This window comes from Pelodiscus sinensis, chromosome 9, assembly GCF_049634645.1.
Source record: "Pelodiscus sinensis isolate JC-2024 chromosome 9, ASM4963464v1, whole genome shotgun sequence".
Classification (NCBI taxonomy): domain Eukaryota; kingdom Metazoa; phylum Chordata; order Testudines; family Trionychidae; genus Pelodiscus; species Pelodiscus sinensis.
In genome coordinates this window covers 44,278,400-44,299,771 of record NC_134719.1, presented here as the reverse complement: position 1 = coordinate 44,299,771, position 21,372 = coordinate 44,278,400, and the positions used below count along the sequence as shown (strand labels likewise).

At 42.1% G+C, this 21,372-nt stretch overlaps 1 protein-coding gene across 5 annotated transcripts in view; it reads left to right on the top strand.

The window, feature by feature from the left end:
* The window catches only part of CAMSAP2 (calmodulin regulated spectrin associated protein family member 2), a 181,935-nt gene that overhangs the window by 15,654 nt on the left and 144,909 nt on the right, over positions 1-21,372 (top strand). For all 5 annotated transcript variants that reach the window (XM_075936672.1, XM_075936673.1, XM_075936674.1 and 2 more), the window contains exon 2: positions 6,339-6,598. In XM_075936672.1, the coding sequence (XP_075792787.1) occupies positions 6,339-6,598 (260 nt within the window). The remainder of the gene's footprint in view (positions 1-6,338; positions 6,599-21,372) is intronic.

Below are 21,372 nucleotides of genomic sequence, written 5' to 3'. Positions count from 1 at the left end.
ATTGTAGGCTCCCTGTCAGCAAGGAGATTGATGAAACATTTTTATAGAGAGTGTTGACTGTTGTAATAATTGGGTCTAAACATTTACCTTCCTTGTGAGCTCAAGTGTAAAAAGTTTATAAAGTGACAAAATCCTTTAACAATAAACGAGAGCTTCATCAACGTGTAGGCCCTTCTGTATATTTTGAAGTCATCACTTGATCTTTGGGTATTTCATGCTTTCTAGTAATGTGAATTATCTTGTTTTTTAAATGGTACCATCAAGAAAATAATTGAAGATTTTACTTGTTAAATTGTATTCATTGATTTCCCTCCAAAATTTTGATCAAGGAAGGAAGGAAACTATTGAGTAGTTTCTGTGTAAGCACCTGAAACTTAAATGTTCATTTTGATTATCATCTTAGGTCTCAAAGTACTCCCTAAAAACAGTGTAAAATGGGTTAAAAATGGAAAACATGACTGAACTATTAACCTTGATTTAACTAAAATCTCCATGTCTCATGAAAGAGACAGATCTTTCAGGCTTGGATTCTGCATGCATAATATATGTGCATATCTTTTGGTGCTGTGAGTAATCCTATTAAAATAATAGCAGTATCTGCAGTGTGTGACATGTAAACGTGCATAAATGTGTGCAGGATCATACTCTCCATCCATTACAAACTATGGAAGGGAATAGAATGACATGTAAAACCATCATCAAAGTATTGGACCCAAGTAAATGAAGTGGAATAAGCCAGCTAATTTCATTCTGTGGCAGTCATGCAGAGAGGAAAACACAAAAACCAAAAAATTGTATGCTGAGTTTGCACATTTGTTTTCATTGGTCTCCTGGTAGCCCAGGACCAATGAAATCCGTAACCCCAAGTTGAAGATTTGTAGTCTCCTTGTGGTTTGTGCTTTCCAAAAATGAATCCTGTGTATCCTACTGACAATGTCAATCCAGCCAGATATAATTCCTGCATATTTAAGCGTTGGTTTCAAGAACAACTGTATTTTTGGGCAGCGTAGCATAACCGCTATTTTTTTTTAAACTACAGTACTCATTAACTTCAAAGCTTGACCTTGGGATGCTTTTAGAGGCAAGGTGTGGGGAAGCAGAAGTATTAATTTACTAAAATTAGCATCCGATTCCTACTGCATCTAGCAGGACTTCAGTTTGACAGAGACAAACTCCAGTCCAGCATCATGTAAACATGGCTCACTATGACGTGCAGAGTCCCATTGACTTCAAGGCTCTATACCCATGGTGTCCAACACTCTAGCCACATATAGCAATTTGGCCAGTTGCGTGTGGCTAGTTGGCTTGAACAATGTGGCTATTTGGCTGGTTGACTGTGTCTAGTTCACTATAGTAGTAGCCACTACAGTGGCAGCTGCTTCAGAACTGGTTAGACACTATGGCTACGTCTACACTGGCCCCTCTTCCGGAAGGGGCATGTAAATTTCACTAGTCGTCGTAGGGAAATCCGCGGGGGATTTAAATATCCCCCGCGGCATTTAAATAAAAATGTCCGCCGCTTTTTTTCCGGCTTTTAAAAAAGCCGGAAAAGAGCGTCTAGACTGGCCCCGATCCTCCGGAAAAAGTGCCCTTTTCCGGAGGCTCTTATTCTTACTTTGAAGTAAGAATAAGAGCCTCCGGAAAAGGGCACTTTTTCCGGAGGATCGGGGCCAGTCTAGACGCTCTTTTCCGGCTTTTTTAAAAGCCGGAAAAAAAGCGGCGGACATTTTTATTTAAATGCCGCGGGGGATATTTAAATCCCCCGCGGATTTCCCTACGACGACTAGTGAAATTTACATGCCCCTTCCGGAAGAGGGGCCAGTGTAGACGTAGCCATTGGCTTTACACAGACAGATCCACCCGCCATAGCTCATAGCAAGACTATGGCCATAGGAGAACAATGAAAGAAATACTTATATCTTGCCTGTATTCTATAAAACAGTTCTTAATAAATGGCAAACGGCAAAACGTTTGAAATCTGTTGATCTGTTATCAAGACTAGTTTTGAGTTGTTTTCTTATAATATATACATTGCACAAGAGAAAATATGTATAGTAGAAGCAGAATTTTATTCAGTGGTGGTTTCCTTTTAAAAAAAAAAAAATCCAGAAGTTTGGATTTAGTGGCAAACTTTCAGTCTGTTCCAACAGCTAATTCCTTCGTTCTATAATTTTTCCTATGTTTTTGTAATTTTGTACATCTCTGTAATAACACTTGTTCTGGTGCTATTCTATTAAACTAATTTATCTGGTTTCACTTTAATTTGGAACATTTATTTTAGTTTTATGTCTTCAAAAACTGTCCACTTGACTTAAAGCCAGTTACTTATAGAAATGGGATTATATCTTTCCATATATGCTGTCCAGAATAGGACTTCATCCAGAACTTCTATGGCTTGCATGCAGTTTGGAATTTGTGTTACATGTACACCTGTAGTGACTTGCTTGGGACAGGCCGGGTTGGAGTGCCCCCCATCCTCCGCCCACATGATAGTGGGCCCTGCTGGGCTCCTGGTTCACCGCTTACCGGTTAACCCTTTACATTCCTAGTCTGTTGTAAAAAGTTTTCCAGTTCAGTTGGTATTTTGGAAAAGTGATAGTTCATTGGTAGCTTAAACAAAAAACAGGACTGTGTAGCACTTTAAAGACTTTGGTCTTTAAAGTGCTACACAATCCTGTTTTTTGTTTCAGCTGCACCAGACTAACACGGCTACATTTCTACCACTATTCTGGTAGCTTAAACATACTCGTCCAACTAATTTATGCATTTCAGAGCACATGATCTGGAATAATCAGTAGAAATGCATGACAGCAACTTCATTCATTAAAAAGAGTAGCAAAATAATTAGAAATGCATATGGCATCCTGTTTTAATTAAAAGTACAGTTTTAGTAGAAGCAAGGATACTTCAGTTATGTATTTGATTTTTATTTGTGAACACATCAAACTAATCATAATACTGTGGTAAAGGCCCTTCTATATTGTTTCGTAGTTGAAACTATTATGGCTCCAATTAACTAAACAAATGTATTCCGTTAAACCGAGGTTTTAGTCACATATGAGTTACTACCCTTTATTAACTATGTAAGTGACTGGTTGACTATTCGATAAATATAAGGTCTGAGGCAGCAAGTGGAGGGGAGAGCAGGAGCTGGAGCCAGTTCTGAGAGGAGCCAGCTTAAAGGGCGGTTCACCCCCCTAGCACTGTCTCTGTGGGTATCAGGGAGGCAGAGGTGTAGCGGGGGACCATGCATGAGATGGAAATCAGCTGATTCCCAGTTTGCTGCCAGTCCCAGCCCCTGGTTTTTAAATTTATTAAGAGCTGCCAGGTTCTTAATATGTTTAAAAGGCTGAAGCAGGGTGGTTAGGAGGGGGACTAGGTACAAGTCAGGACATCTGATTCCTGGTGGGTCTTAATACATTTAAAAGACAGAGTCACAGCGGGGTTAGTTCCTGGGGCTGCGAGCTAACCCTGCTGCTGCTCTGCAGTTTCTCTCCTTATTGACTAATCAGTCGTAAGTCATCAGCTAGTTGATGAAACACCAATTTAACATCCCTACCTCTTATCTCTCTCTTCCCTGCCCCCCCCCCCTCCAAAAGTTATGCTGTGGCAGGTGCCAGTGTGAAGAGTGTGGTGTTGGCAGAAGCAATATTTTGTGATCTATCCCCTGTCATCCAGTTCCAGCTTCTGGCAGTCTGAGGTTTAGGGACACCAGCATGGGGATGTGTGCCTAATCACCTTGACTAATAATCATTCTCTATATCACTTCCAACTCTTTCAGTGTCTTTCCTGTCATGTCACTTAAGCTGGAAAGAGCCTGCAGTTTTCCTTGCTGTTTTTCTGTTCCCTGGCACAAGTGAATGGGCCCTTATAATGGACAGGAGGAGGCATGCTGACTGGCACCTGGTGACTAAAGGGTTAAGCTCAGGAACCTAGTAAAGGTGTTGGCCTCGGAGAACCAGTCAAGATAGAGGGTTGAAGTTTGAATTGGATATAGGGTCCCTTCCTGCTTTCTTTCTGTGGGAGAGAGAAACCAGGAGTTGAGACAAGGAATTATTTAAACCCAGGCAGGACTACCATATCTCATGGAATTCAGAGCATGGGAGTGGACTGAACAAAGAGAAAATGAGAAGTAACAGGGAATTTGGAGGCCAGTCATGTTCAAGGTAAATTTCCTTATTTTGTGGTTTGGTTTGCACTGCTCTGTGTGATTCTATGCCTCCCCTACCCTCTTACTATCTAAGCATTGTGGCAGAGATTTTCTCTGTTTTAATTTGTTTTCCTTAGTTGCTCTGAATCATCTAGCAACCAAGTATGCTTTATCAAATTTATCTTTTGTTTTGTAATAAACATCACTTCTTTTAAGGTGATGATTTGATTCTTGTGTTCTGGAGGGTCTGTCTGTATTTGCATGCCTGTGTGTATCTGCATGCCTCAGACTGAGGGGTCAGCTACCAGAGACTGCAGCTTGTTTTTTCTCTTTTCTTTTTTGCAAGCTCTTTTGGGGCAAAAGAGCTTGAGGTACCCCTGGGGAGTGATTTGAAGTGTTCACCCCTGATTTTAGAGATAAAAGGCACTTGATGGTGGCAGCAAATCTTCCAAAATCTGTGTGTTGTGATTCTGGGGGGAAATTGATAACCAGTTTCTGTAGAGGCAAGGTTTGGAGCTCTTTGTGGGCCCCCATCTCCTACATTTAGAGTACCAGTGTGGGGAACACTCCTGACAGCACTTGTGCCCAGTTTTTGGACTGGAGTTTATGGTCTCTTTGATCCCACAAATGATCAATGCTTTGAGATAACTGGGACTGCACTTCTAGCAGCAGGTGATCACTAAATCCCTTTGTAATGCTTTCGTTTTTACGTATGGTAATAGAAATCCTGAGGCCATATTGAAACCCTATTGCACATTATGGCCAATGTTATTTCAGTTGATCAAATGTCATTTTGAAATATTTTATAGTTGTTTAGGAATATACTGATAAATGGGATATTACTTGATTCATACAGCTGATGTCTTTCATGAATAATGCATCTGGAATAACTGGTATATGGTACTTGTCAAGAGCTTTCTGTAAAACTTGTGATAGATGGCATTGTACCAATTTTCTTTGGTGGAAAATCTCAGCATAATTGGAAAAATACTTGGGTAGCTTTTTGTTGGCTCTGCAGACATTCAGAAAGAAAGACACTCTGTTAAAAGGAGGCCAGTTACACAGTTCAGGATGCAGCCTGAACATATTTCAGCTAGGGATGTAAAATCCCATTTCATTAGTTAACCAGGTTTAATTGGTTAACTGATTAAGTGGGATAGGGAAGACTACTTGCAGGACTCCTGTCTCTATAGGGGGCTGCTGGCTTTGCTCTGGCTTATGGTGCAATGAGCCCAACAAGGCTGGGGGGAAGCTCCCAGGCACTGGTTAATTATTACCCAATAAAGTATCACCCAGTAAGGGTGATTTTTACCAGTTAACCCGTTACGTATTCACATCCCTAGTTTCAGCAAAAGGGCTGGCTTTCTCTCCCCCCCCCCCCCCCGCCATTCCCCCAAAAAACCTGTCGTGTACACTAGAATGTAGTATTGTTCTATTTCTGTAAAATGATGGAATGAATGTTGGAATCATGGCAGCCTGACATCAGTTTTGACTTTGTGGCTGGACTATGAAATACAGCATTAAAAGAAGGAAGGTTTTGGCCATGAACTTGGAAAAAGTCAAGACATTTTGAATTAATGCTGTTTTAAAAAAATATCTTGGCCGTTTTGTGCTTTGCAATGTAAAAACTTTGGATTCTCTCCTCAAACTAATGTTTGAGGCTTAATTTTGTTAGACCTTATTATAAGGAACTTTCACCAGCACTGTTTTCCGTTCTTTTACTGTAACGGGGTCCAGCATAGATTTGTCTTAAAATATAGAATGATTATATAAAAATTGATACTTCCTACCTAACAACTTTTATGTAAGGTGTGTATTGATAATGTACCTTTCCTAGTTCTTTGCATGTTCAAAAGCTTCAAAGGGGTAGCTGAGTTAATCTGTAACTGTAACCAACCAAACAATGGGTACTTAAGCACAATTTGCACCTTCTCTATCTGCTTCATGTAACATGAACACTCTAATTCACTATTTCCCCCCTTCCTTCTCCTGCCCTAATCCCCTATTTATTTTGGAACTGGACTTTGAATACTCCATTCATCTGAAGAAATGGGTTGTACCCACGAAAGCTCATGATACCATTTGCATGTTTTGTTAGTCTTTAAGGTGCTGTTTAGATTATTTGTTGTTTGTTTTTCCTAGTATTGTGAAGTGTTGTATATCTGATTATGCCTTTTGGTTCTTATAGAAAATGTTCCAGAGGAATTGCGAGAACCATTTTACACAGATCAGTATGACCAGGAACACATTAAGCCACCTGTTGTTAACTTGCTGCTATCTGCTGAACTCTATTGTCGTGCTGGAAGTCTTATTCTCAAGAGTGATGCTGCAAAACCACTTGTGGGTCATGATGCAGTTATCCAGGCCTTGGCACAGAAAGGTCTTTATGTCACTGACCAAGAGAAGTTAGTAACTGAAAGAGATCTGCACAAGAAACCCATTCAGATGGTGAGTGTGGCTTTTGTATACTTTGTCTTTGTGCATCTAATAGCTGTGCAATTATTTATTTGTGTTTGTCTTAAGTCTCATCATTATTTTAATCTCAAGAACTAGATTCAGTTAACTTATGAGAGGGTTATTAACTTATATGTCTTTCCTTGCCTCTCCCTTTCAAAATGGGGAGTTGAGGAACATTTCAAAATTTAGAAGCCTTATCTTTGAAAGTTTCTTTCAGACACGAAAGAAAATATATTTTCCCCCAACAATGGACGTGTCATCTTTGTTTCTGTTCTAGTACCATTTCTCTTTTTCCCAGTGTCTGTGTTCATCCCTTTTCCTCTCTATCCACCTATTCTCTTCACCTCCTATAGAATAGCTCATAATTTTTTGATTGTGAGGGAACACTTTGCAGTTCTGTAAATTCGTGTTTTTATAGACATACTAACTTTATTAACATGGTTAGCTGTAATTTTTCACTCAGTAAAATACTGAAATACAGTTTGATGCAGCTTAAAGTGCCAAATTGTCTTTAAAGGTGGAGGGTGAAATCTTGTGTCAATTCAAGTTAGTGACAATTTTGCCATTTGACTTCACTAGGTCAAAATGCCATCCAGAGTGGCTTATTCGCTGAATGCTACAAAAGGTTTGTCCAGCTTAACTTCTGGCCTTTGTCTGTCTTGATCATTTCTGAAATAAGGGAAATACGGTGACAATGTAAATGTTACCATTAGTCTGTCAAACTCCTCTGAATTTTGTGTACCCTAGGACTACTTCTTATAAGCTTGTCCCAGTATTGCTCATACTTTCTAATGCAGTATTTTATGGGAGTGTTCCAGCAGCATAGCATAACAGACTCCTCAGGAATATTTGTAATTGATTGGAGGACTGTGGGAAAATGTGACTATAGATGATTTCTGTGTTACAGTTAATGTTTAGGGATGTTGAGTGACAGCTGAGGTAATGAGGCATAAGAGCTGCAATTTTAAATAATTTTTTGAAGGAAGAGACAAAGTTGGTGTGTTTTGTACCTGTTCACTGTAGGTATTTTACTCTTGTGTATGTATGTATGAAAGCAAATACTATCTTTTTTGCAAGTCTTCAACTGCTAGCACCTTCAAGGGCAAAGCTAAGTGTTTGGATTAAATCCATGAAATTCACCTTGATAAGTTTTGTTAACCTACCCTGGACAAATGAAATTTCCCTCCGTTTTTCTTATGTCATACTTTTTAAACCTTTGGACCCATTTTAAAATGGAAATTCTCAATGCCTGAACAGAATGTCATAGCCCAATATAACAACACACAGTATTCCTATGAGTTACTTAAATCTGTGTAAAACATTCCAGTTAAGAAAACCATGGTAAAACTGTTAAAACAGATTGTCAATATTAGTTCTGTACCTAATATGAACTACAGTACCAATTAAAGCTAGGGTCACCAGAGGCTTTTGGTTCCAACAGTTACTATACTCTGAAAACACAGCTTTTTAAACATTTGATTTGTGAGATTTGTTTGTGCACCAGGGATGTTAAATATCTGTTAATTGAATAGTCAGGAACCTCATGAACTCTTACTGGTTACTCAACTATTCTATAGTCCCCAAGGTTGGTGCTGGCAGCTAGCGTGATCTGGTCCCACTCCTGAGGAACCCCCTGCCACTCTGTGCTGCTGTTTCTGAGTCAGAGGCAGCAGTATAGGATACCAGACAGGAGTTGGTCTTCTTGGCAGTTGAAAAACCAGCTCCCTTCATGGACTGGCTGCCTGTCACCCTGCACTGTTGCCTCTGATACAGAGGCAGTCCTGTGGGTTGGCAGCAGCCACCGTCCAGTGTGGGTCTGAGTTCCCGGCGCAAGCCGGAACTGAGCTAGGATGCCTGCCCACCCAGCTCCTAATACACTTCAAATGCAGAGCCGCAGCAGGGTTAGATCCCAGACCCAGCACAAGCGAGGACTAAGCTGGGCTGCTGTCCAGCATGCTAGAAAATTTACTGGCAGTGGGGATGGGGGGAGGGAATGCGTGTAGTCTATAACATTAACCAATAAGCTTTTGCTTGTCGGTTGATTGGTTAATTAACTATACTATTACATCCCTAATGTGCACACTCACGAGAGAATGGATACATTCAGATAATAAAACCTTATTCTCTCACAGGGTCGGTTTATGTTTGACTGAGAAAGGGGTTGCTGTTGGCTGGTTATGCAACGTATTAAAAATACAGTAACAAAAGATGAAGCATGTTGGTCTGTTCACTAGGGATGTTAAATTTAGATTAATTAACTAATCGAATAGTTGTTGGGATTTCCATTGACTATTGAGTTACTCTCTAAGGGTGCGTCCGCCTTTGAACTGAAGCAAGAGCCTGCCTGGTTCAAAAGCAGAAGCCCCGCAGGGAGCAGGGGACCAGTGGGGGACCCCTCTGGCCCCACGCTCCCTGTGGCACCTTAGCCTTTGAAATGCACAAGAGCACCGGCAGAGTTCTTGTACATTTCAAAAGCAGAAGTGAACGTGGGACCAGTGGGTGACTCTCCCACTGGCCCCATGCTCCCTGCATAACTTAAATGAATTGCATTCCCTTCGGATGCACCAGCACCTCTTTTCCTGGGGCAGTGGGGCTCCCAATGCAAGTCCGCTCAGGACGGGCCACAATGATATTTTGGCCCCCAGCGTGGCTTTTTTTTCTTTTTTCTTTGCTCAACAACTTCCCCCCCGGACTACTGGCACCTTTTTTCTTACAAAAAAAGCACTGCTTACAGTGCAGTAAAATACCAGTGTAAACAGGGTCCCAGTGCTATTAGCTGCTCCCTTTGCGGAGCTGGTTTAAATAAAGCACTGAGAGAGCTCTCCCAGCACGCCTGCTGTGGCAACACTTTCACTTTAAAGTGCATACAGGGCAGTGTTTCAATTTTAGAAGCATAGACAAAACCTTACTTTATTTGTATTCTCGTCACGGCCAGATGCCCCAATCAGTGTGCTCAGTGCTCTAGAAATGAGTAGACACAATCCCTGAGAAGTTTACGGTAAGAGTGAGAGAGCTTACGTGTAGCATTTTGGATGCCCTAAATTAAATCTGGCCCTAATGAAATCCATTGCAAAACTCCCCTGGACTTGATTGGAATTAGGATTTCGCCCCCCGCCCTGAAATCTAGTGATGGTAAGAGATATCTTGTGGGTTGGTTCCGTTTCTCTCCTTCTACTTAGAAAGCAATTTGTCTATCAGGAATCTTATCTTTTATTTTTCAAAATTCCTGTGTCTAGCTGCATAATGGGGGGAATGACTAGATCAATGTCCTCATACCAGGAATAGGAATTAGGATAGCCTAATAATAGGAAGATAGGAAACCATTTTAGAAAAACCTTACTAAAGGGTGCTATAGTTCTTGATGTAAAATAGTTTTGTAAAGAAATACTGAGCTTCTCTCCATATAATATGAAAAGAAGCAACTCTACCAACAGTATTCCTAATACAGGTTGCACCTCCCTAAGCCGGGACTCTCTTGTCCAGCAACATCTGTCAGGACTATGGATGTTACTGATCGAGAGTCACGGGGCAGGAGGGCCAGCAGCTAAAACCCCTGGGCAAGGCTGGTGGTAGTGGGGCCAGACATCAGCAGCCTGGCGGCATTAGTGGGGCCGTGGTAGCAGGGCAAGGAGAGCCTAGCAACCCAGCTGGGGCTGGTGCCGCCCGTGCGTGCTGACCCTGAAGTGGGGTTGTGCTGCAGTAACCTGATGGGGGCCCGGCAATAATGACAGAGCCGTGGCAGCCTGGCTGTGGCAGCCCCACAGGGGAAGCCCATTTGGGGCTGTGGCATTGGAGTCAGGGCTGTGGCAACTCAGCTGGGGACGTGGCAGGTCGGCAGCTCGATCGGTGCCATGTGTCGGCCAGCAGTGGGACTGATGCCCCAGCAGCGGGCCCAAGGGTGCCTGTTGCCATGCTGGTTGCCACGGTGGCTGGAGCAGCGGGTATGGCAGCAGGGCTGGGGCCGCTGTGTAGCCCAGCCAGCAGCGGGCTGAAGGAGCCAGAGGTGGGAAGCGGTAGCAGGCTGAGGGGCCTGGTAGCAGGGGACCTTCTCTGGTCTGGCAAATTCCCTTATCTGGGACTGCTCAGGTCCCCAGGATGCCGGACCAGGAAGATCCAACCTGTACCACTTGAAGTATTGTATACACTATTTGAGATATTTTGGCTGACAGCTTTGTAATTTGCATCACTATTCAGAAAAAATAAAAAGCCTGGAAACTTTTAAGGTGTGCAAACAAGTCTAACTGTGTAAGGTACAATATTAATAACAGCAAGATTAAGACAAATCAGCAGAAGATGGTGAAATTGAAGATGAATGAGCAGTAAGAATCATATAAATGGAAAAAATGTTTTGAATTGTTGCATTAGCAGTATATAGGGAATTTTCTATATTGTTTTCAAGCTTGTTACCCTTATAGTAGAGCAGTGTTTCTCAATGTGTTTCACAGGCCTACTTTGGTAAATGGCAAACAGGAGCCAATGGGAGTCACAAGGCTCCGTAGTTACGGAGCCTATAGGTAAACTAAGCATTGCAGGCTTGCTAGTGGCTTTCCCAGAGTTGGCCCACAGCCCACTATGGCTGGCTGACTGGTAAAGAAGCAAATGAAGGCTGAAAAAATTCACAGTTTGAAGTAGGGAACCATGTACAACCTGTTGATGTACAGCTGCATGAGCTTAAAATGTTATAAACCTTTTCAGACCAGATGCAAAATCTTCTCTTTTGTCTTTTACCAGGACGATGATGATAGTGAATAGGGACATAAAATTCTATTTAATCAGTTAACAAGTTAAACAGGGGTGGCTGCTCTGGCCAGGTTGGAGTACCACTACCTGTGGCATGCAGCTCCAATGGGGCTGGGCCTGCCACCAACAAAGGCTCCTCTGGATGGCCGGAGCAGCCTCTGCCTGCAGGACACCCAGGCCTGCTGTAAACAGAGGCTGCTCCAGACAGCTGGAGTGGTCCCATGGGGCTGCTCCAGACAGTTTAAATGTGGTCCCATGGGGCTGGAGCAGTCCCCTCCCCGCAGCGGCAGGGGAGCTGTTCCATCCCCACCGGTTAACTGGGTAAGCATCACCCGTCAAGGATGATCTTTATCAGTTAATCTTTCACCTCCCTAATAATGAGGCTCATCCCTTTTTAATTTGCATTGTGGGTGGCGATATCAAAATAAATGAATGCACCACAAAGAATGCATCTTCGGTTTTTGTTGGTTCATTGTTCATTTAGTCACTAACTAGCAAGAGCCTCCCACTGACTAGTGAAGATCAGTGCAACACTGTTAATTAAAATTTGTGATAGTGATTAGTTAACCATTTAATATGCAGGTTATGAGTAACAGTCCAGAAACTGCTCTCTTTCCCAAGACACTGAAGCATGATATATGTCTGCCATGCATTTGGTGGTCTGTGATAGTATAAACACACTTTTGTTACTTCTGTTGCCCTTACCATGTTTCTGTATCTGGCCCCAATCACCATAGCACCCAGTCACACTCTAGGCAACATCTGCAGCAGAGCTCTGTCATAGAAGTTGTTTTACACAGTAAGTCAGAGGCAAAAGAACAGGAAATATGACCTTGCTTTCCTTATCAAAGTCCCTCTGCAACTCTGTGTGTGATGCAGAAATAAACATACTAGTGTAGCTAGTTAAAGTCAGTTTCCCTCTGGATGGAAGGGTTACAACTGAGTCCGCATCTAGTTGCTTTCTCTTTGCATGCTTCCACGTGAGAAGAACTGCTGCAAATCTGTGCAAAGAACCAAAAAACATGATGGAGAACAATCCAAAAATAACCGAGTAAGTTGGGGAAGAAAATAAAATAAATTGTCAAAATGGTTGGGGAGGGACGGGGGGAAGAGAGAGACACACATGGTGAAAAAGGCTAAGAAGTAGGGCCCTACTTGAATCACTGTACTTCAGTAGAGCTCGAGAGGGTGAGCACATCTTCCAAAAGCCTCTTGTAGCTTGCTGAATTTACTTCTGTGTCCTCAGATCCTGCCTCATTCTCTCTTGTCTCCAAACTTTGTGGACACTTAAGGCACAAATGAAAGCCACAGCACTGGAAAACATGTGCAGTAATAAAATCTTTACTTTCTTGGTGTTCGGCTGCATAAATGCATAGTATATGCAATCTTGATAACACTTGCAGATTATTCAGCTTTACATTTTCAAAATGATATACAAACATATTAATCTAAATATTTTAAAATATTTAGAAATATTTTTAAATATTTAAATATGATAGTTATTTAAAGAGAAAATACTTGGGTGGTTCTGTATCACGTCTAAAAAAACCTTTTCAGTATTTCTTTGTCTCTGCAATATTCAGATTGCACTGGCATGCTGTTCTTTAATTATGGGAGAAACACTGCTTTGTATAATTTTGATTAATAGAAATAAGCTAAAAATTCTAAATGTTTATAGTAGGCTCTGACTTTGCTGAAAGAGCAACAGTTTCTTCCTATTATGGGAAATCATGAACTATACGTAGTGAGAGGTATGGAACTGTAATATAAACATTGAGAGCTTCACATCCAACTTTCTGTAATGTGTATGTATAGTAGTCAGCGGTCAAAATCATATTCAAATTCAGTGCCTAAGGAATACAGCATATACCAGGGCTACTCAACTTCGGAAGCCCTGGGGGACACAATGATACTCACTGCACTTGCCGAGGGCTGCAACTTAAATGTGGTTGCATATATATGCAAATAGCTTCTTTCACACTGACCGGCATGAATACAAAGATTAAGGCAAGACTACATAACACACAGGCCCCATTTAAGTCATTTCTGCTGATATTAATAAAATGCAATATTTACCCGACTTCCACCCATATGACAGCACTTTTAATGAGTCATGACAGTCCAGGAATTTAACTACTAAAACGCATATCAACAGAAGACCATTATATTGAGTACTTTTTTGTTTTGGCTCCCACCTGTGGGTCGTGTGTTGAGCCCCGCGTACACCGCACCTCGGGCCACCAATGGGCACATGTTGAGTAGCCCTGAGATATACCATCTAGGCTGGAGCAGCTGCTTTATTAGTTACAGATAGAATATTTCTAATCTGCATTTTGCTACTTTACAAACACAAACCTGGCAGTTTGTTCTCCCCTATAAGTAAAGGTTTCGTGTGATAGTACAGAGTGTCCTAATGAGATCTCATGAAACTTATTCATTTTTTACAAACTGTTGCAGTTAGTTCACTACGTAATTAAAACTGTGTTTGAGGAAATTTTGCAAAATGAGTTTAATTTGTGCCATTGTTTGGTAATTAACAAAATGCAGTAACTTGAAATGGTCTTCCCAGTCATTGATGTGAGCTAGTGAAGTTATAATGCAGTACATGTTGAACCTCTCTAGTCCAGCATCCTCAGGACCTAACCAATGCCGAACTGGAAAATGTGCCGAATCATAGGAGGTCAATATATTTTGTCTACTAGCAGCATTACCAACACTTTGACTGTTTACTGGGCTCTTAGGGTGTGTCTAACTACACCCCTCTGCTGACAGAGGGATGTAGATTAGGCACATTGCTATTGCAAATGGAGCGGGGATTTAAATATCCCGCGCTTCATTTGAATAGAAATGGCCGCCACTTTTTGCTGCCACAGCACTTTGCTGGCAAAAAACGGCAGTCTATATGGGGATTGGTCAACAAGGAAAGCCTTTTCCGACCGATCCCCTATGCCTCGTGCAACAAGGTTTACGGAATCGGTCGGAAAAGGCTTTCCTTGTCGACTGATCCCTGTCTAGACTACCGCTTTTTGCCGGCAAAGTGCCACGACGGCCATTTCTATTCAAATGAAGCGCGGGATATTGAAAACCCCGCTTCATTTGCAATAGCAATGTGCCTAATCTACATCCCTTTGTCGGCAGGGGATGTAGTTTAGACACACCCTTAGAAGACATTTAGGGGGTACATTAGTGCTAAATAACACAGAACACTGAGAGCCAGGACTGTTGGCTGTAAACAAACTTTATGGGACCATGGGAAACTTTGCTGCACCCATGGTAAGTGGACATCCATCTAACTAAAATCATGCTGGACCACAGATGTTGCTGGACCAGAGAGTGCTGGATTAGAGAGTACTGTACTTTATTTGAATTTTACTACTGCCCATTAAAAGGTCATACTTGCAAATCTTTGGGCATCCTTAAGAATCTTTTACAAAATGCACTAGTACAGATTTTGTCAGTTACTCCATCAAATAAACAGTAGCATGTTTGTCTTTTTTACACCTAAAATAAAAAATTAATTACTGTTGCATTACCCACAGTTGTCAAATCATTTAAAAGAATAGTTTAAGTAGTGGTTTGAGTATAGCAATCTGTCCTCTTACAGAGGTAATGTAATGAAGTGTAATGTAATGAAGTGTAATGTATGTTCTTCATATATCTAATTCTTCAATTTTGGTGGTATTTCTTCCTCTCTTTGTATTAACTTAATGGTTACACAACTAAAGAGAAGTATTTGAATGTCTCTTGCAATGCTTGATTATCAGTCAGAGCTTCTCTTTATCATCGTTCCAAAGGAAGATTGGTGAGGAAGCTGGAAATTTTGAAAGGTGTATAAAACTGAGATGATAAGGTACTCCATTTTGGGACATTCCTTTATAGCACTGTAAGTAAGCATACAGTCTAAATAGAGCTGCTGTGCAAGTAAGTTGTATCGTGTAGAATTACTGAACTCTTGAGATTGGTTTCTAGAAAATTACTGGCAACTTTTTTTTCCTGTTGCCTTTGTTCTCCAAATATAAAAAGTGACCTAATTTTAGCATATGGTCATTGATTGCAAGTCAAACATCAAAACAATTATATTAAATAGTGCAGCATATTCCAGAGCCACAATCCTTTTGTGGAAAATATCCTTCCAATGTCTCCATCTAATTGTAATAAGGGTGCTGTAATTTGAACTCTTAACCAAGAAGTATGGCACAAGGAGATATTCAATCCATTGGGTGAGCAAGACCCAAACCAGTTAGGATTTTACAGGTTAAAAGGAGCTTCTTCAATGCCACCTGTAAGCTTAAAAGAAGCCTGTATTGTACATTCATAGTTTATCACTTAGACTGATGTTATTAACAACTGACGTGTAGTACAAGTATTTGCACGCAATACGTGTACCAATTTTGATTTGTTTTGTACATAGAGACCTACTTGAATTCTGTCATCTCCTTAGGTACTTTAATATATTCCTTTCTGAAAGAATTAAAACGTCAGTTTGTACTATTTTTATTAGCTTGGGCTTTTCCATTCTTGTTTTCTCTAGAGACTTGCTTTTCTCTCAGGCCTGTAAAGACAGTTGAGTTCAGTTGTTTCCTGAAAATTACCCTAATCTGGTAGTTTTAGATCCCAAAATGCAGTTCTTAAACATGTGATTATAGCCACGATAAAACCATTTAACCTGAAAATTTCCTAGGGGTCTTAAGATATAATAAATACTTACAGCATTCCCTCATTCTGTCACAGAAACTTTTTATTTTTGTAAACATCAATTCTTACAGCACCAATGTTCCTTCTAATCTTTTCCATCCATGTGCAGAATCAATTTTATATGCACTGAGGCATGTGCAAATGTGCACCACCAGTAGTAACAAAAACCTAGCCATGGGCACTCTGCTAATCAGCTGGGTGGTATTTGAATCTCTCCTGAGCAGCCGCACAAGCACACAAGTTACATGGAACACTGTGCGGCATACTTCTGTAGTGTTATTGTTTGAGAGAGTCACCCACTATGGAGAAACAGCAGCTCAATTTAACAGTTTTCTAGGACTGAAACATCTTGAATGGTTTAGGTAAACTGAGATTAATAAACGGAGTGCAGGGCCATGTAGGGTTGTACTCTTATAAATACAGAAAGGAAAATATTCTAACATAAAAAGACAAAATTGTTTAGGAAAGAAATGATATTTTACCTTTTTCTAGCAGATTTTGTGAACCAAACTGAACTTAAATCTTGTTGGTTTTCCCTCCAAAGGTGATGCCAGTGCCCCTTTAAATATGTCTATAAATAAAGAAGTGGAAAGACTCTGTATAAACAGAGTAGAAAAACTAAAGGTTGAAGTGAATCTCCATGTCATACTAGCATTTTGTGTAGTAGCATTATGGCTCACTGGGAGCAGGAATAGCAAGAACAGATTAACAAAATCTGTTTGGTTTGTTCATACGTTTAAATGGAAGAGGCCAGAGGCAAAAGATATGCAACAGGTGGCTGACTTTGTGGTGCTTTTGATGTGATAAATTGAATAAAATTCGCCCTCAGCAATTTACTTGATGTGTAAAGTAACATCATAAGATTCCAGGAGCCAATAAGCTTTGATTAGTCTATAACCGTGGTCCCCAACACGGTGCCCGCGGGCGCCATGGCGCCTGCGGGGGCATTTCAATGCGCCCGCCAGGTGCTTGGGGCTGGCCTGGCCCCGGGCACATGGCGCACGGGCGCTTGCGGGGGGAGCGCGCTTGGTGGGGAGAGCGCCAGGCGCTCGGCACGCGACGGGGGGGGGGGGGAGCGCCAGCTCCGGGCGCGCGGCACTCGGCGGGGGGGGGGGGGGGAGCGCCGGCTCCGGGCGCGCGGCACTCGGCGGGGGGGGGGGGGGGGAGCGCCGGCTCCGGGCGCTCGGCGGGGGGGGGGGGGCGGCCCTTGGAGGGGGCCCTGCCCCCGGGCGCGCAGCTATGGGGGGGCCCCGCCCCCGGGCGCGCAGCTATGGGGGGGCCCGCCCCCGGTCCCCGCCCCCTGGCGCCCGGCGGGCAAACAGCCACGCCCCCTGGCGCCCGACAACCTAAAAAGGTTGGGGACCACTGGTCTATAAGTACCTAACACATATTTGATAATAGGGAAGGTATAATGCAGTCCAATGGCTGTAAGCTGAAGCTAGACGTATTCAGACTGATAAAAGGCATACATTTTTAACAGCGAAAGTAATTAACCATTGGAATAATTTACCATGGGTCAGGGAGGATTTTTGATCACAAGCAATTTTTAAATCAAGATTGGATGCTTTTCTAAAAGCTGTGCTCTAGTAAAAGCAGTGTGGGAAGGTTCTGTGGCCTGTGTTGATACAGAAAGTCAGACTATATCTCAGTGATCCCTTCTGGCCTTGAAATTGATGACTCTATAAGTGAAAGGTAGGCTGTTAGAGATGCTTCAGTGGTACCCTGAATCCACCTCTTCAATACACAATCCACAGTCACTTACTGTGCATTTCATCTGCTGCTTCATTCTCCCTGGAGAGCAACTGCTGAGACGGGTTAGACACCTCATCTGGATGCATTTTCTGCTGGGCGACTCCACAGGGAGCTCTATATCTTTCCCTAATACCAGCTCTTCATTAATAACTTAGTCCTCTGGGATAGATCCGCTTTCCAAAACCTCTATGGCCTCTGAAATATTCACAGGGTTCATAGTGGCGTAGAGGGTCATTACAGAAGATAGTGTCCAACTTATAGAAACAACAGGTCTTAGATGCAGCACCAGAGGGACAGTTTGCCTCCCTCATCTTATGGTATGCCTTTATCTTTAATCTGCACTGCAGCATATCCGAGTTATAGCCCCTTTCACACAAGCCTCACAAATGTGCCCACAGATATCCCAATTTCTATAGGTCAAGCACAGTTGGAACTGCACAACCTTCTCTCCCCATATACTGATCACATTCAGCAGCTCTGGGGTGGCCCAAGCTGGAGAGCATTTGGTGGGATAGGCAGCTATGGTCAACTGAGAAGATGCAGCGAGACTTCTCCGTGTCAAGCTAGCAGTAAATGGAATTTAAAATTCCCGGAGCTTGCAAGAGGAAGGGTCGGATGGCTGTTTAACTGGCCAGCAGAGTTCAGACTGCTGAGAGCCATCAGGATAGGTGTTGTGGAACACTGTCTGGAGGTCAAATTCAAGTGACCAAAACAAGAGTTGTATCTACACTCAGAATGTAAAATCCCATTTAAAAAAAAATCAGTTAATTGGGATCCCACGGAGAGGAGGCTGCTTTGGCCAAGCTGGGCAGGACTTGCCTCACTAGGTGCCAGTTAACTGGTTATTCCAGTAAGTATGCAGGTAAGATGGAGCTGTATATGGCACACACATTCCACATGTAGGTAAGACGAATGCTTACTGGGTAACCGGTTAGCCTCTAATCTAGACTGGCTCATTGCTGATACAAATGTATAAGGAAAAGACATAAGAATGGCCGTACTGGGTCAGACCAAAGGTCCTTCTAGCCCAGTATCCTGTCTGCCGACAGTGGCCAGCACCAGGTGCCCCAGAGAGGGTGGACCGAAGACAATGATCAAGCGATTTGTCTCCTGCCATCTCTCTCCAGCCTCTGACAAACAGAGGCCAAGGACACCATTTTATCCCCTGGCTAATAGCCTTTTATGGACCTAACCTCCATGAAATTATCTAGCTTCTCTTTAAACTCTGTTATAGTCCTAGCCTTCACAGCCTCCTCTGGCAAGGAGTTCCACAGGTTGACTACACACTGTGTGAAGAAGAACTTTCTTTTATTAGTTTTAAACCTGCTCCCCATTAATTTCATTTGGTGTCCTCTAGTTCTTCTATTATGGGAACTAATAATTAACTTTTCTTTATCGGCCCTCTCCACACCACTCATGATTTTATAGACCTCTATCATATCCCCCCTCAGTCTCCTCTTTTCTAAACTGAAAAGTCCCAGTCGCTTTAACCTCTCCTCATATGGGACCCGTTCCAAACCCCTAATCATTTTTGTTGCCCTTTTCTGAACCCTTTCCAAGGCCAAAATATCTTTTTTGAGGTGAGGAGACCACATCTGTACACAGTATTCAAGATGTGGGAGTACCATAGTTTTATACAGGGGCAGTAAGATATTCTGGGTCTTATTTTCTATCCCTTTCCTAATAATTCCTAGCATCCTATTTGCCTTTTTGACTGCTGCAGCACACTGTGTGGATGTTTTCAGAGAACTATCCACAATAACTCCAAGATCTCTTTCCTGATTTGTCGTAGCCAAATTAACCCCCGTCATACTGTACGTATAGTTGGGGTTATTTTTCCCGATGTGCATTACTTTACACTTATCCACATTAAATTTCATTTGCCATTTTGTTGCCCAATCACTCAGTTTGGTGAGATCTTCTTGGAGTCCCTCACACTCTGCTTCTGTCTTAACTATCCTAAACAGTTTGGTATCATCTGCAAACTTTACTACCTCACTGCTTACCCCTTTCTCCAGCTCATTTATGAATAAGTTGAAAAGGATTGATCCCAGAACTGACCCTTGGGACACCCCTAGTTACCCCTCTCCAATCTGAAAATTTGCCATTTATTCCTACCCTTTGTTTCCTGTCTTTTAACCAGTTCTCAATCCAAGAAAGGACTTTCCCTCTTATCCCATGGCCATGTAATTTACACAAGAGCCTTTGGTGAGGGACCATGTCAAAGGCTTCTGAAAATCCAAGTATACTATATCTACTGGATCCCCCTTGTCCGCATGTTTGTTAACCCCTTCAAAGAACTCTAACAGATTAGTAAAACAGGATTTCCCTTTACAGAAACCATGTTGACTTTTGTCCAACAAATTATGTTCTTCTGCATGCTTCACAATTTTATTCTTTACTATTGTTTCAACTAAGTTGCCCGGTACTGAAGTTAGACTTACCAGTCTGTAATTGCCCGGATCGCCTTTAGAGCCCTTTTTAAATATTGGTGTCACGTTGGCTACCTTCCAGTCATTAGGTACGGAAGCTGATTTAAAGGATAGGTTACAAACCACAGTTAATAGCTTAGCAATTTCTCATTTGAGTTATTTTAGAACCCTTGGATGAATGCCATCCAGTCCCGGAGATTTGTTAACATTAAGTTTTTCTATTTGTTCCTTAACCTCCTCTAATGACGCTTCAATCCGGGACAGTTCCTGATTCATCACCCACAAAGGACGGTGCAGATTCCGTCATCTCTCCAACGTCCTCAGCCGTGAAGACTGAAGCAAAGAAATCATTTAGTATCTCCGCAATGGCTTGATTGCTCCTTTTATAGCTCGATCATCTAGGGGACCCACAGGTTTTTTAGCAGGCTTCCTGCTTCTAATGTACTTAAAAAACATTTTATTTCTTTTTGAGTTTTTGGCTAGCTGTTCCTCAAAATCTTTTTTGCTTTTCTTATTACATTTTTACACTTGATTTGACAGTGTTTATGTTCCTTTCTATTTATCTCACTAGGATTGGATTTCCACTTCTTAAAAGATGCCTTTTTGTCCCTCACTGCTTCTTTTACATGGTGGTTAAGCCACGGTGACTCTTTTTTAGGTCTCTTGCTATGTTTTTTAATTTGGGGTATACATTTAAGTTGGGCCTCTATTATGGTGTCTTTAAAAAGTTTCCATGCAGCTTGCAGGGTTTGGCTCTAGTCACTGTGCCTTTTAATTTCTCTTTAACTAACAGTCTCATTTTTGTGTAATTCCTCCAACTCTCTTGTTGGAGTAGAAGTATTTTGTCACCAAATCAAGGCATTTTTCCCTATAGAAGTCGCATCATCATGTGTATGCACTCACTGTTTTGTCACCAAAAGGCAGTTTTTGGCGACCACACTTGGTAGTGTAGACAAAGCCTAACAGTGGTCTTTTGGGAGGGACTCAGCAGCTCTCCCTATGGACTGAGAAAGGGCTGGAGGAGAACTGGAAATTGAATTCATAGCAGCTGGGCTAGCTAATGGCACTGGCTTGGCCAGGTAGAGTAAGTATTAGCCTATATTTCTCCATGCTAACCTAAAGTCTTCTGATGCTCTGTTCCAGTTG